Source organism: Schistocerca cancellata, chromosome 9, assembly GCF_023864275.1.
Source record: "Schistocerca cancellata isolate TAMUIC-IGC-003103 chromosome 9, iqSchCanc2.1, whole genome shotgun sequence".
In the NCBI taxonomy this organism is placed as follows: domain Eukaryota; kingdom Metazoa; phylum Arthropoda; class Insecta; order Orthoptera; family Acrididae; genus Schistocerca; species Schistocerca cancellata.
Genome location: NC_064634.1, coordinates 179,265,837 through 179,280,704, shown reverse-complemented (window position 1 = coordinate 179,280,704; position 14,868 = coordinate 179,265,837). Strand labels below are relative to the sequence as shown.

Sequence of the window (14,868 nt, the reverse complement as noted above, 5' to 3'; positions counted from 1 at the left end):
CATTACTTCCAAATCACCACTCACTGTCTGAGAGTAATACCAATAGGATAACAATATGACTATGCAATTATCGTCCATGGCCATCAAGTAATACAGTCACTACTCTATCCCATTCCTTGAGAAGGACTCATACAGATATCAACAGACTTGATCCCGTATACATAATGTAAATGCTCAAATTTATAACCAACCCACTTGTATTAATCGGACATTTAATATTTTGAAAAAAAAAAAAGTATTCATCAATTGCTCTTTTGTGTTTATTTAACATCATGACCAGTTTTGGCTCCCAAGGCCATTGTCTAATGGTACATGTCAGGCATCCTGAGAGGGTACAAGATGACTGTGCCCTCCCAGGACACTTGACATACAGGATGGTTTAATTAAACTTTCATTACTGGAGCAAATGTAGACAGAAAACAATTTACCGTACAGATACCCAACTTTATACAAGACTGTGTGCTACACTATTTGCATCATTTGTAGTATTAACATCATTACTTGGTGTTAGGTCCATGTACTGGTGTGCTGACATAAAGGTTGAAACACAATTATCAGAGTGCATTACAGTTGCAGACCATCAACATGGGTCTCGACAAGGTTTGCAAACCTTTACCTGTGCAGCTGTTCTACCAAAACAACAAATATAGTGCTGCTGCTGTTTGTAATTATGAACACATGAAAGAAATATGGAATGATATCTTACAGTACAGGGGTTGAGGAACATGATTCAGAAGTTCAAATTAACTGGCAATTTGGGAATTACTCATACAGAAGTCTGACGGCCAACTGTGCAACAAATTGTTGAAGAAGTTACTACTGTCATATGGATCAGAATGTTGGATGCAATTTGCAATCTTCAAGCAGTGCACGAGTTGTGTCACGAAGCTAAACATTCCAGAGTCCACAATTCGAAAACTGCTGTGAACAACAGAGAAATGGTAACCAGGCTGTTGGGGATGCACACAGATGTTACACACTGAGCAACGTCTGTAACCTGGAATGTATACATGGTATGCAGTTAAAAACTGTTGCTCTTTCACGGGGAATTTAAAACGTGTTTCTTTCAATGGTTTATTTGTTATTTCTCTTCCTCATAGCCTTACAAATGTTTCCACAAATTTGGATAATGGCCTTGCGGGCTGAAACTGGTTGTGGCTTCAAATAAACAGAAAGTGAAACTGGCACAGACTTTTTCTTCAAATTCATTATCACAGTTGGAGAACTGCCAGCAAGATGTTCCACATGATGGACAAGAAATTACTTAATATTTTCTTTTACATATTTTCTTTTACACAGGTAATATGGTTACCTAGCACCAGCCACCATTGGCCTCATTGTAACTAGATAAGAAAAAGTACCTATTTTACTTTATCAGCTATATGCATAGGGAATAACATAAAAAAGTGAAATGAAAAATAATTTTCATGCTGAAAGTTTCATAGGGTTCCAAAGTAACACTCTGTCAAACTGGATTAAACACAGGGAGCAAGTATTATATAAGGTCTATTACTCCACTCTTATGTGTACACATGGGATGTCTGGGTACTGAGTTGGTGAAATTTACAGTAATGGTTTACTTAAAAACTCTTCCTTTAATTAAAAGATGTTGTATATCTATTTTAACATATCTTTACTAAAAAGAAATGCTAAAATTTCAAAACAAAATTTTGTGAAAAAGATTGAGACAAAACCTCAAAATACACTTCTGGAAATTGAAATAAGAACACCATGAATTCATTGTCCCAGGAAGGGGAAACTTTATTGACACATTCCTGGGGTCAGATACATCACATGATCACACTGACAGAACCACAGGCACATAGACACAGGCAACAGAGCATGCACAATGTCGCCACTAGTACAGTGTATATCCACCTTTCGCAGCAATGCAGGCTGCTATTCTCCCATGGAGACGATCGTAGAGATGCTGGATGTAGTCCTGTGGAACGGCTTGCCATGCCATTTCCACCTGGCGCCTCAGTTGGACCAGCGTTCGCGCTGGACGTGCAGACCGCGTGAGACGACGCTTCATCCAGTCCCAAACATGCTCAATGGGGGACAGATCCGGAGATCTTGCTGGCCAGGGTAGTTGACTTACACCTTCTAGAGCACGTTGGGTGGCACGGGATACATGCGGACGTGCATTGTCCTGTTGGAACAGCAAGTTCCCTTGCCGGTCTAGGAATGGTAGAACGATGGGTTCGATGACGGTTTGGATGTACCGTGCACTATTCAGTGTCCCCTCGACGATCACCAGTGGTGTACGACCAGTGTAGGAGATCGCTCCCCACACCATGATGCCGGGTGTTGGCCCTGTGTGCCTCGGTCGTATGCAGTCCTGATTGTGGCGCTCACCTGCACGGCGCCAAACACGCATACGACCATCATTGGCACCAAGGCAGAAGCGACTCTCATCGCTGAAGACGACACGTCTCCATTCGTCCCTCCATTCACGCCTGTCGCGACACCACTGGAGGCGGGCTGCACGATGTTGGGGCGTGAGCGGAAGACGGCCTAACGGTGTGCGGGACCGTAGCCCAGCTTCATGGAGACGGTTGCGAATGGTCCTCGCCGATACCCCAGGAGCAACAGTGTCCCTAATTTGCTGGGAAGTGGTGGTGCGGTCCCCTACGGCACTGCGTAGGATCCTACGATCTTGGCGTGCATCCGTTTTCGTTTGGTAAGTCACATCATCTTTGTTTTTCGATATAACTTCACTTTTTGTTCGATTACATGGGATCTTTTAGCTGGTTTTATTTGTAATTTTATTTGAATATCTCATCTTCTATTTTAGGTTCATACCCATTGCTGACCACAATTTGCTGCAAAATACTCATTTTCCTTTCTATTTCTGGTTGGTCAAATGGTATCATTAATATTCTATGGATCATCGGTTAGAGTGAGCATTAATAGCATCATGGGCACAGACGGGTTTTCCGTACAGTTGAAAACTGTGTGCCTGTGCACAAGGAGTGGAATAGTATGCCTCACATATAACTTTCACTCAGTGTCTTATCCATTATGAAAAAGTATTACCTAGCTGTTGCTGCTTTTAGTTGGTATGGAAAATAATTTCCATGTCACTCTTTGTGTTGTCATACATAGTAGTAATACTACCACTACCTGTTTAGCAAAAGTGACAAAAAGCAGATTTCAGAGTACCTGATGGCTCAACACAAAAGTTTTGTCTCAAGTACAGATAGTGTTGAGGATCAGTGGACAAATTTCAAAACCATTGTACAATATGCATTAGATGAGTATGCGCCAAGCAAGATTGTAAGAGATGGAAAAGAGTCACCATGGTACAATAACCAAGTTAGAAAATGGCTGCGGAAGCAAAAGGAACTTCACAGCAAACATAAACATAGCCAAAGACTTGCAGACAAACAAAAATTGCACGAAGCGAAATGTAGTGTGAGGAGGGCTATGCGAGTGGCGTTCAATGAATTCGAAAGTAAAGTTCTATGTACTGACTTGGCAGAAAATCATAAGAAATTTTGGTCTTATTCAAAGTGGTAGGTGGATCAAAACAAAATGTCCAGACACTCAGAGACCAAAATGGTACTGAAACAGAGGATGACAGACTAAAGGTCGAAATACTATATGTCTTTTTCCAAAGCTGTTTCACAGATGAAGACTGCACTGTAGTTCCTTCTCTATATTGTCGCACAGATGACAAAATGGTAGATATCGAAATAGATGACAAGGGATAGAAAAACAATTAAAATCACTCAAAAGAGGAAAGGCCACTGGACCTGATGAGATACTAGTTCGATTTTACACAGGGTACATAAAGGAACTTTCCCCCCTTCTTGCAGTGGTGTACCATAGGTCTCTAGAAGAGCGTAGTGTTCCAAAGGATTGGAAAAGGGCAAAGGTCATCCCCGTTTTCAAGAAGGGACATCGAACAGATGTGCAGCACTATAGACCTATATCTCTAACATCAATCAGTTGTAGAATTTTGGAACACGTATTATGTTCGAGTATAATGACTTTTCTGGAGACTAGAAATCTACCCTGTAGGTATCAGCATGGGTTTCGAAAAAGACGGTCGTGTGAAACCCACCTCTCGCTACTAGTTCACGAGACTCAGAGGGCCATAGACACGGGTTCCCAGATAGATGCCATGTTTCCTGGCTTCTGCAAGGCGTTTGATACAGTTCCCCACAGTCGTTTGATGAAAAAAGTAAGCGCATATCGACTTCCAGACCAACTGCGTGATTGGATTGAAGAGTTCCAAGCTAACATAATGCAGCATGTCGTTCTCAATGGAGAGAAGTCTTCCGAAGTAAGAGTGGTTTCAGGTGTGCAGCAGGGGAGTGTCGTAGGACCGTTGCTATTCACAATATACATAAATGACCTTGTGGATAACATCGGAAGTCCACTGAGGCTTTTGCGGATGATGTTGTAGTATATCGAGAGATTGTAACAATGGAAAATTGTACTGAAATGCAGAAGGATCTGCAACGAATTGACGCATGGTGCAGGGAATGGCAATTGAATCTCAATGTAGACAAGTGTAATGTGCTGCGAATACATAGAAAGATAGATCCTTTATCATTTAGCTACAATATAGCAGGTCAGCAACTGGAAGCAGTTAATTCCATAAATTATCTGGAAGTAGGCATTAGGAATGATTTAAAATGGACTGACCATATAAAATTAATCGTCGGTAAAGCAGATGCCAGACAGAGATACATTGGAAGAACCCTAAGGAAATGCAATCTGAAAACAAAGGAAGTAGGTTACAAGTCACTCGTTCGTCCGCTGCTTGAATACTGCTCACCGGTGTGGGATCCGTACCAGATAGGGTTGATAGAAGAGATAGAGAAGATCCAACGGAGAGCAGCGCGCTTAGTTACAGGATTATTTAGTAATCGATAAAGCATTACAGAGATGATAGATAAACTCCAGTGACAGACTCTGCAAGAGAGATGCTCAGTAACTTGATATCGGCTTTTGTTGAAGTTTCGAGAACACACCTTCAAGCAGTATATTGCTCCCTCCTACGTATATCTCGCAAAGAGACCATGAGGATAAAATCAGAGAGATTAGACCCCACACAGAGGCATACCGACAATCTTTCTTTCCATGAACAATACGAGACTGGAACAGAAGGGAGAACCGATAGAGGTACTCAAAGTACCCTCCGCCACACACCATCAGGTGGCTTGCGGAGTATGGATGTAGATGTAGACAAAGTAAAACTGATAATTTTTCTCTTTCTTGTCTAGTTCTGATGACTGCTAGTAATGGTCTATAGCATTTAATGGCATACAACATGTTTTGTGGTTGAGTCAAAGAAAATACTCTCTAAGACAAAAAAATGCACCGTGAAAGAATTACCAGAATGGGACAGAAATTGGTAGATGTGGCATACAAGTAAAGGCAAACAAATGGTCACAATTCCAGAAAAATTGGCTGATTTATTCAAGAGAAAGAGCTTCACAGTAGAGAAAGTCAGAACATGTTGGTCTACCTCAGGCCCTAATGCAAACAGTTTTTCAGCTTGGCATTGTTGTTTGATATCCTCTTGAGGGATATTGTACCAAACTGTCCAACTGGCACATTACATTGTCAAAAACCCATACCCATAACGCTCCAAACGTTCTCAACTGGGGGGAGATCTGGCAACCTTGCTGGCATTAGAATGTCTCATAGTGTGTGGGTGGGCATTATCTTACTGAAATGTAAATCCAGAATGACTTGGCATGAAAGGCAACAAAATCAGGTGTAGAAAATTGTTGACATCCTGCTGTGCTGTAAGAGTGCAATGGATGAAAACCACAGATTGATATCTCACTGCAGTCCTGAGCATTTCCACATGTCTTCAGCTTGGAATCTCATTGACTGGAGACAGAAGTCCTACCTCAAAATGAGACCCTATGACCAGTGAACCTGTGTCCGGAAATGCTCCAAACAGCAATAGTATACCAACCTGATTGCCACCCGCCATACAGCCCGACGACCAGGAGTCTTGCGTTCTGTACAGTTAAAATCAGACACAGTACTTACTTTTTCTGCTACATCTCATCTCTGCACCTGCTGCACCTACTTTCTTTCTTCTCTCAACATAAGGCCTCCATAGTCATTCAATGCAGCATTAAACTACATACACCAAGGAACTGCACTTCGCCACCTCATACATTTTGAAGATACTTTTACCTCTGAATATTTCACCCATCCAAGAATGCCATGCTGTGTTCTATCTGCAAAGAAGTCTTCAACTCAGCTACAAGTGATCAGGCATTGTGATTTGATGCAACTCTTGTTACATGACTGCCAATACCAGTTACAATATCCAACCATGAAGAGACAAAGCTGAAGAGCTGTGAACAGTTTAAGCTGCATGTACCAAGTGCTACAGAAGTGGACCACAGGAGCGAATCCCCTCAAAACTAGAAATAAAATCTATTATTACAATTTGGGAATTGATTTGGAAGGAATTATATTTAAACTGAATCTCATTCGTATTTATTACTGTGCCTATTTTGTTTTACATTTCCTGTGACTTTCTTAAATCACTTAGGCAGTAGAAAGGTCAGCATCTTTCCCAGTATTTCCTACCAAAAACAAATGTATACAACCAAACTTGATAACAAGAAAAAATATCATTAAAGACCCACACAAATCGCCGATAGATGATGACAACACAATTTTAGAAAGGCATGTGGCACATTGTATTTAGGGAAACCAGTGGTGAATACAAATGAGAGGTTCCTTGTTTGCAAAAATCTCAGATGTCTCCCATGACCCAAAACACAGACTTCAGCAGAATGGAAGGAAAGTTACGTATTATCTAAAAGGAACAGACCATCACCAATCTGATCAAAGATGTTTACACAGAATGCGACTAATAGTTTAGCAAGTGAGCAACACACCACATGTTTTTATATGTAATGCATGTGTACATAACTATAATGCCTTTAAGAATGTTGTTAAAATTTCTGACAACCCTAGGTGATCAGGTGTAATATGAAAGTGAAAAGAAGGTGCAGGCTGACATCAAATGAGTAAAAATGAAGGATATAGACAGAAATTGAAAGTTTAAGGAAAAAATGATTTGATTTGGGACACATATAGCACTATTAATTATGGAATGTAAAATTGCAAGACATGGCTAGAAACAAAAACGCAGAGAATACGAAGTTGATGCCTTTGGTATATGAATCTTCTTCAAAACTCTCAGCTATGTAATTGAGGATGATGTCAAAAATATTGCCGTGATTTCTAATATCCCCAGAAGACGTCTTTCCTATAGATCAACTTCACTTATGGCCTGCTGTTAAAGTTTTCTTCAACCATTGGTCACCTCAAAGTAAAACCATGACCTTCTCCCTATTCATTTAAATCAATTTCTTGTTCATCACCAATTCTTAGCCCCCCATAAGATACTCATATTGGAGGTGCATGATGGCTTCATAGCTTTGTTAACTTTGTAAAGGATTTCCCGAAGTCCAGAAACCATTATATCATAATTTGATACTAACATAAAGACTACATTTATTTCCACCTTTTAGACTCAAGGTGCTGCTCCCTGAGTAGATGCAAACTGGTTAGCTAATGATAATAAATGTATATCAGTTAAGTCCAGTATATTTTGTGACAAAGTGCGAGAAGTGATGAGTGCACAAAGCATAAAGCAACAGATGCAAACTGGTTAGCTAATGGTAATATATGTATATCAATTAAGTCCAGTATATTTTGAGACAAACTGCGAGAAGTAATGAGTGCACAAGGTACAAAGCTAATAGCAAATAAGTGCATCCAGCAGGTTTCTGGCATTTGCGTGCTACAAAAGGAAAAAGATAATTTTAACAATACTTCACTAAAAGCAGCCAGTTTTCCATTTTTTGTTGTAATATTCATACAAAATATTTATATCATAGCTAGTAAGTAACTGTTTTTTTTTTCAATCCTACTGGACTTGTTGTTTCCTATTTTACTATTAGGCCTATACTCACCACACTGTAATTTGCCAGAAACCCTTTTGAAGAGCGAGAACCATCACTCTTGAATCTTATCGTCATGCTGTTGGAGGTAGAAAGGTACCACGCTGGTTGTGGTGCGCTAGAGCCACAGAGTTTTGCTAACATTTGTGTCTCATTGTCTGTTGATGAACCATCATAAATCTAGAAAAAATAATCATTATGACTATGGCCCTTATAATTAAAAATATTAATTTACTGAACATACAGAAGGCAGGCTAAAGAATGTTTGATATATTTCATCATACTGCAATGGAGCCCAAAAGAAAGGGCAGTACACCATAAAGGATTTGACACTATGTTCCCTATGCTTCTCAAAAAGATGATCACTGAAGATACAGTGATATATTTCATATCCATGTATTGCTTGTAGATGGAAGGAATTATCATTTATGAGTCATATAAACCTTTTAGACAGAATGGTGTTTCTAAAGAACGAAATGAACAGGCACAGTGCACCACAGTTTGAATTTAAACAACAATGTAGGAAAAGATAAGATTGCTGCTTACCACAAAGTAAACAGACAGACACAAGTGAAAGACACGTTCATAAAGCTTTCAGCCACCGCCTTCATCAGAAAAATAGAAACACACACCCTTCGTACATACAAGCAAGCGCACCTCATGCACACATGACCTCTAAAGAGTTGGTGATCATGTGTGCATGAGGTGTGCTTGCAAGTGTGTATGAATGGTGTATGTTTGTCTTTTGCTGAAGAAGGCTATGGTCGAAAGCTTTATGTAGATGTCTTTTAATTGTGCTTGTCTGAAACTTAATGTTGTCTTCTTTACAGAAGTACCATTCTACCTTCTCCTGCATTGTTGATATTTCTCCCAGGAGTTTCCATTGTTTGAAAGTTTCAATTTACTGAACTTAATTTTTAGTAGTAGTAATTTACAAATTTTCCCATTCTGCTTCTGGATCTTTCTAGACAAACATATTTAAATGTTTATGTGTGTGCAGAGTAAAAATATCAGTGCAGCATAAGGGAAATTTAAATACTGATGATCTGAGACATTTAAAGAAGAAACAACATATTTTTGTCATTTGAATTTTTACAGTCATGAATATCCCCCACCAAGAAGTACAGGGATTGAGAAGTAATACAAGAAATAAAATTTTAATTAATATCTCATTAGTGACTAAACTCATCAAAGAATATGTTACAGATCAGTTATGAGATCAAGAAGCACCAAACACAGCATTGGCATGTATGAAGTGAAGAGTAAGAAATACACAAGTCACCAGCTTTCTTGCAGTAGACTCATTCATACAGTTAATAATTATTTTCCTCCCTTGTAACAGAATTTCTGATTGTTAACATGCGAGGAGCAATGTATACAAAATACACATATTCATGAAAGAATGAATAAAATGAGAATTAAAGGGAAATTTACAGAAAAAACCAAGGTTGATCTGTGCACACATAGGAAGACTTAAAAGGATACCTACTTACAAAATGTGTGATGATATCTGAACATCACAATTAAAATAATTAGAGACATTAAAGTTTTTATAGGGGTACAAGAAGAGCACTCAAATGAAAAAGGTGAAAATTCCGTGCGTCCAGAGAACAATCAGAATAGAAAATCTCTGATTTAGTTTTCAAAAAGAATTAACATGACAGTGAAGGTGTGCACTGCTCACATCAGAAGCTATGTTTATAGTGTTGTAGGGAAGTTCTGATAGAGTGTAATACTTTAGGAGTAATGGAGACCACTCAATGAAAAGAAGAAGCTTTGAGCCATTGACAGATACATACAAAAAAGAAAGAACACTTGCTTGCCTTCAGAGTAATCACTTTTTGAGAGAGAGTGCAAATACACTCTCTCTCTCTCTCTCTCTCTCTCTCTCTCTCTCTCACACACACACACACACACACACACACACACACACACACACACATGCATGCACGCACAAATGCATACACACACTCATGTTCCAGCATGGTGCTCACAGGATGTGCAAAGCCAGTGCTGCATTTCAACAGGCAGACTAGGGCGGGGTGGTGGTTGTATTGGGTGATGTGGGTAGATAGAGAAAGAGACAAAAGGCAGGGAGAGGGTCTGGAGGTGGGTAGTTAGAAGCTTGGAGGGAGGCAGCCAGTTTGCCAGCTGAGAATGTGGGAGGGAAGGGTGGCAGGCTTGGGCTAGGCATTTGATGCGTAGTTGTCAGCAATGGTGGGATACGAAGTACACTGAAGATGATGTGTGGACATGAGTTGGGAGGGGGTGACAAGGTGTGGAGGGGATATTGTTGTATATAGGGCATGGGGACAGTGGGCTATCGAAGCTTGAGGCCAAGAGGATTATGGGAGTGAAGGATGTGTTGCAAGGATAACTCCCATTAGTTCAGAGAGGCTTGTGGAGAAGGGAAAGATCCAGATGGCCCGGGACTGTGAAGCAGCCGTTGAATTTGAGCAAGTTAGGCTCAGCTGCAAGTTGTGCCCCACCAGGTGGTCAACTTTTTTCTTGGCAACAGTTTGATGGTAGCCATTTGTCCTGTTGGACAGCTGGTTGGTCATCACACCGACATAGAAAGCTGTGCAGCATTCACAGCAGATAGGACATGGTGCTTTCACAGGGGGTCCTAGCCTCTGAAAACGTTGAATAAGCCTGTGACAGGACTGGAGTATGGAGTGCTGGGGAGGGGGACTGGGCAGTTCTTGCACTTTGGTCTTCCACTGGGATATGATCTCCATGGCAAAGGGTTGGAAATGGGAGTAGGATACGGATGGACCATGATGTTGTGTAGGTTGGGTGTGCAATGGAACACCACTTTAGGAGGGGTGGGAAGAATCTTGTGTAGGATGTCCCTCATTTAAGGGCATAATGATAGATAATCGAAGCCCTACCATAAGAAATGGTTAAGTTGTACACGTTCAGAGTGGTAATGGCTGACTAAGGAAGGGGAGGGGGGAGGAGGGAGGGGGTGCTCCTTTTTAGCTTCTTGGAGTGGTGGGAGGAGCCTCATTATCACTCCAGACTGGAACAACTCAACCATATTCTTCATACGGACTCTTATTATTTATCGTCATGACTTGGAGTGAGGGACAACCTGCTCAAGATCCTTCCCATCACTTCTAAAGTGGTATATTGTTGCTCACCCAACTTATTCAACATCCCTAGATCACTGTGCCACTTCCACTCCCTGTCCCTTACGAGAGGGATATTATCACTGTTTAAGACCAAGGACAAGACTTGTTTGATACATCAATCCAGCACTTTATACTGCAGTCCTGTCACAGGCTTGTCCTGTCCCATCAGAGTCTGACCCACACTTGAAAGCAATCATGTCACATACCAACTCCGCAGCAAACACTGCACAGCATTTTATGACAGTACAATAACTAACCCCCTTACAAGAGGGTGAATGGCCACCGCCAAACTGCTTCCAAGGACAATGTTGACCACCTAGTGGGGCACAACATCCAGCTGAGCACACCATGCTCAATGTGAATGAGAGCTTCACAACCTGGGTCATCTGGATCCTTCCCTTCACCATCAGCTTCTCTGAACTACGAATATGGGATTTATCCTTGCAACAAATCTTTTGCTCCCTTAATCATCTTGGCCTCAAGGCCACAATCTCTGATACCCCACTGCCCCTCCCCCACCCTTAAATACTTCCGTTTCCTCCACTCTGCTCCCCCCCCCCCCTTAAATACTTCCGTTTCCTCCACTCTGCCCCCATTCACCTTCAGTGTTTGATGCTCCCCACTGGTGCCAACAACCATGCACAAGATGCCTAGCCCGTGCAAGTGCCACCCCTCTCTCCCACATTCACATCAGGCAAACCGGCTGCCTCCCTCCAAACCGCTAGCCACCCACACCAAACTGCTCTCCCTGCCTCTCTCCACCTACCTACCCCATCCACATCCACTTCAAACCCCAACCCTACAATAGTCCACCTGCCAAAATGCACACCACAATAGGTGTGTGTGTGTGTTTTCTGTGTGTACTTGTACTCTAGCTCAAAAAACGGTTACTCTGAAAGCTCGCAAGTTTTCTTTTGTTTGTCTGTGTGTGCCTCTTAACAACTCATGTTTTGGGATGCTCCTGTTTTTGGATGAGTGGCCTCCTTTACTTCTAAAAAAATTACGATTTAGAAACTTCTAAATCACTAGATAGGACCATAGTAAACCATACACAGCATTTTTATTCAGTAATGTACAACATCTACCCGACTATAATAGTATCGTTTTTCCCAAATTCATCTTTCAAAAATAAAGGGTCATATTACATTCCCAGATTAAACTATTCTGTTGAGTTCAATAATTTTATACTGTTTAACTGAGGCCATATGCAGACTTATTTTGAAGAATTTGGAAGGGTTGGATGGTGAACAGTGACGCCAGCTTGGCTGAGTACAAGGGCAAATGTGGGAAGGCAATGGTGAGCGGTCAGCCAATTTCATTCTCATGCCAATGATCGGAATGAATCCCATGTACCTTGAGTTCTTAATGACATCTAAAATGTTCAAACTGCAGTTTGCCTGAGTCCAGTTGTAATCGTAACTGAATTCACTTTAAAATTGTACAAATACTCAAGAACAGTATAAATTTCTCCAGGAGATGGTAAAAGTCTACATAGGGGTCAGTGGCACATTTACATGTTTCATGCAGCAACGTTGTCAATGCTTGATGAGAGGTATAATGCAAATTGAAGGGGGTGTATCAGTTGATGATTCTATGCAGCCAATGTGAGAGCAGGAAGCAGATGACATGTTTGGAAGCAACAAACAAAGGAATATTGTCACAGTCTCATGCCTATATAAATGCAAAATACACTATGTACTCAGGAAAAAACAGCTGTGTTCTCAGGTTGCCCCCTCTTCTTTGCCTTAGCAATTGTGACATAGTCCCAAGAAACAGCCAATTATTTGTGACAACCAACATTATAAACTCGATTGTTGCTCTTACATAGAAACACATTCCTTCCTTTCTAACCTATCATTGGTTATGTGTATCTATCATCTCAAATAATTATGTTGGTGGTGGTGATTAAAAATAATGATAATACAGGTGACTGATTTAGATAGTAAGCAATCAATAAATGGCATAAGTTCAGGATAATGTTAACTTTTTTGAGTAGATATTTTACATCAATAAAGCAGTTTGTGATTTTGATTAATCCGAATATATTAAAAATAAAATCTTCTTAAGGATCTTCTTAAAAGTGAGGGTTGTCTTATATTCTCAGTTGTCCTGTAATCAGGAAACTATTGTAAATAATAAATATTAGACACTAGAAGTCTATAAGATTCGTAACATTTTCTTGTTAGGTTCAGCTTCACTCCTGGAAATTGAAATAAGAACACCGTGAATTCATTGTCCCAGGAAGGGGAAACTTTATTGACACATTCCTGGGGTCTGATACATCACATGATCACACTGACAGAACCACAGGCACATAGACACAGGCAACAGAGCATGCACAATGTCGCCACTAGTACAGTGTATATCCACCTTTCGCAGCAATGCAGGCTGCTATTCTCCCATGGAGACGATCGTAGAGATGCTGGATGTAGTCCTGTGGAACGGCTTGCCATGCCATTTCCACCTGGCGCCTCAGTTGGACCAGCGTTCGTGCTGGACGTGCAGACCGCATGAGATGACGCTTCATCCAGTCCCAAACATGCTCAATGGGGGACAGATCCGGAGATCTTGCTGGCCAGGGTAGTTGACTTACACCTTCTAGAGCACGTTGGGTTTCACGGGATACATGCGGACGTGCATTGTCCTGTTGGAACAGCAAGTTCCCTTGCCAATCTAGGAATGGTAGAACGATGGGTTCGATGACGGTTTGGATGTACCGTGCACTATTCAGTGTCCCCTCGACGATCACCAGTGGTGTACGGCCAGTGTAGGAGATCGCTCCCCACACCATGATGCCGGGTGTTGGCCCTGTGTGCCTCGGTCGTATGCAGTCCTGATTGTGGCGCTCACCTGCACGGCGCCAAACACGCATACGACCATCATTGGCACCAAGGCAGAAGCGACTCTCATCGCTGAAGACGACACGTCTCCATTCGTCCCTCCATTCACGCCTGTCGCGACACCACTGGAGGCGGGCTGCACGATGTTGGGGCGTGAGCGGAAGACGGCCTAACGGTGTGCGGGACCGTAGCCCAGCTTCAAGGAGACGGTTGCGAATGGTCCTCGCCGATACCCCAGGAGCAACAGTGTCCCTAATTTGCTGGGAAGTGGCGGTGCGGTCCCCTACGGCACTGCATAGGATCCTACGGTATTGGCGTGCATCCGTGCGTCGCTGCGGTCCGGTCCCAGGTCGACGGGACCAGGGACACCAAACCGACCACTGGCGACAACATCGATGTACTGTGGAGACCTCACGCCCCACGTGTTGAGCAATTCGGCGGTACGTCCACCCGGCCTCCCGCATGCCCACTATACGCCCTTGCTCAAAGTCCGTCAACTGCACATACGGTTCACGTCCACGCTGTCGCGGCATGCTACCAGTTTTAAAGACTGCGATGGAGCTCCGTATGCCACGGCAAACTGGCTGACACTGACGGCGGCGGTCCACAAATGCTGCGCAGCTAGCGCCATTCGACGGCCAACACCGCGGTTCCTGGTGTGTCCGCTGTGCCGTGCATGTGATCGTTGCTTGTACAGCTCTCTCGCAGTGTCCGGAGCAAGTATGGTGGGTCTGACACACCGGTGTCAATGTGTTCTTTTTTCCATTTCCAGGAGTGTATACAATATATCCATAATCAGAAATCAAGGAAAATACAGGATAAAGTGATGGTACATTGATTCAGTAAACATGGAATGACTGAAGTAACAGCACCAGCTGTACTTTCATTCTCAATCACCACAATCATTCTTGGCCATCAAGATCAGTTTGAAGCAGTTTC

The 14,868-nt window shown here is 42.1% G+C and overlaps 1 protein-coding gene across 1 annotated transcript in view; it reads right to left on the bottom strand.

Moving 5' to 3' along the window:
* Nucleotides 1-14,868, bottom strand: part of LOC126100451 (cubilin) — a 771,806-nt gene that overhangs the window by 438,528 nt on the left and 318,410 nt on the right. The window contains exon 30 of the mRNA XM_049911056.1: nucleotides 7,968-8,135. Within this exon, the coding sequence (XP_049767013.1) occupies nucleotides 7,968-8,135 (168 nt within the window). The remainder of the gene's footprint in view (nucleotides 1-7,967; nucleotides 8,136-14,868) is intronic.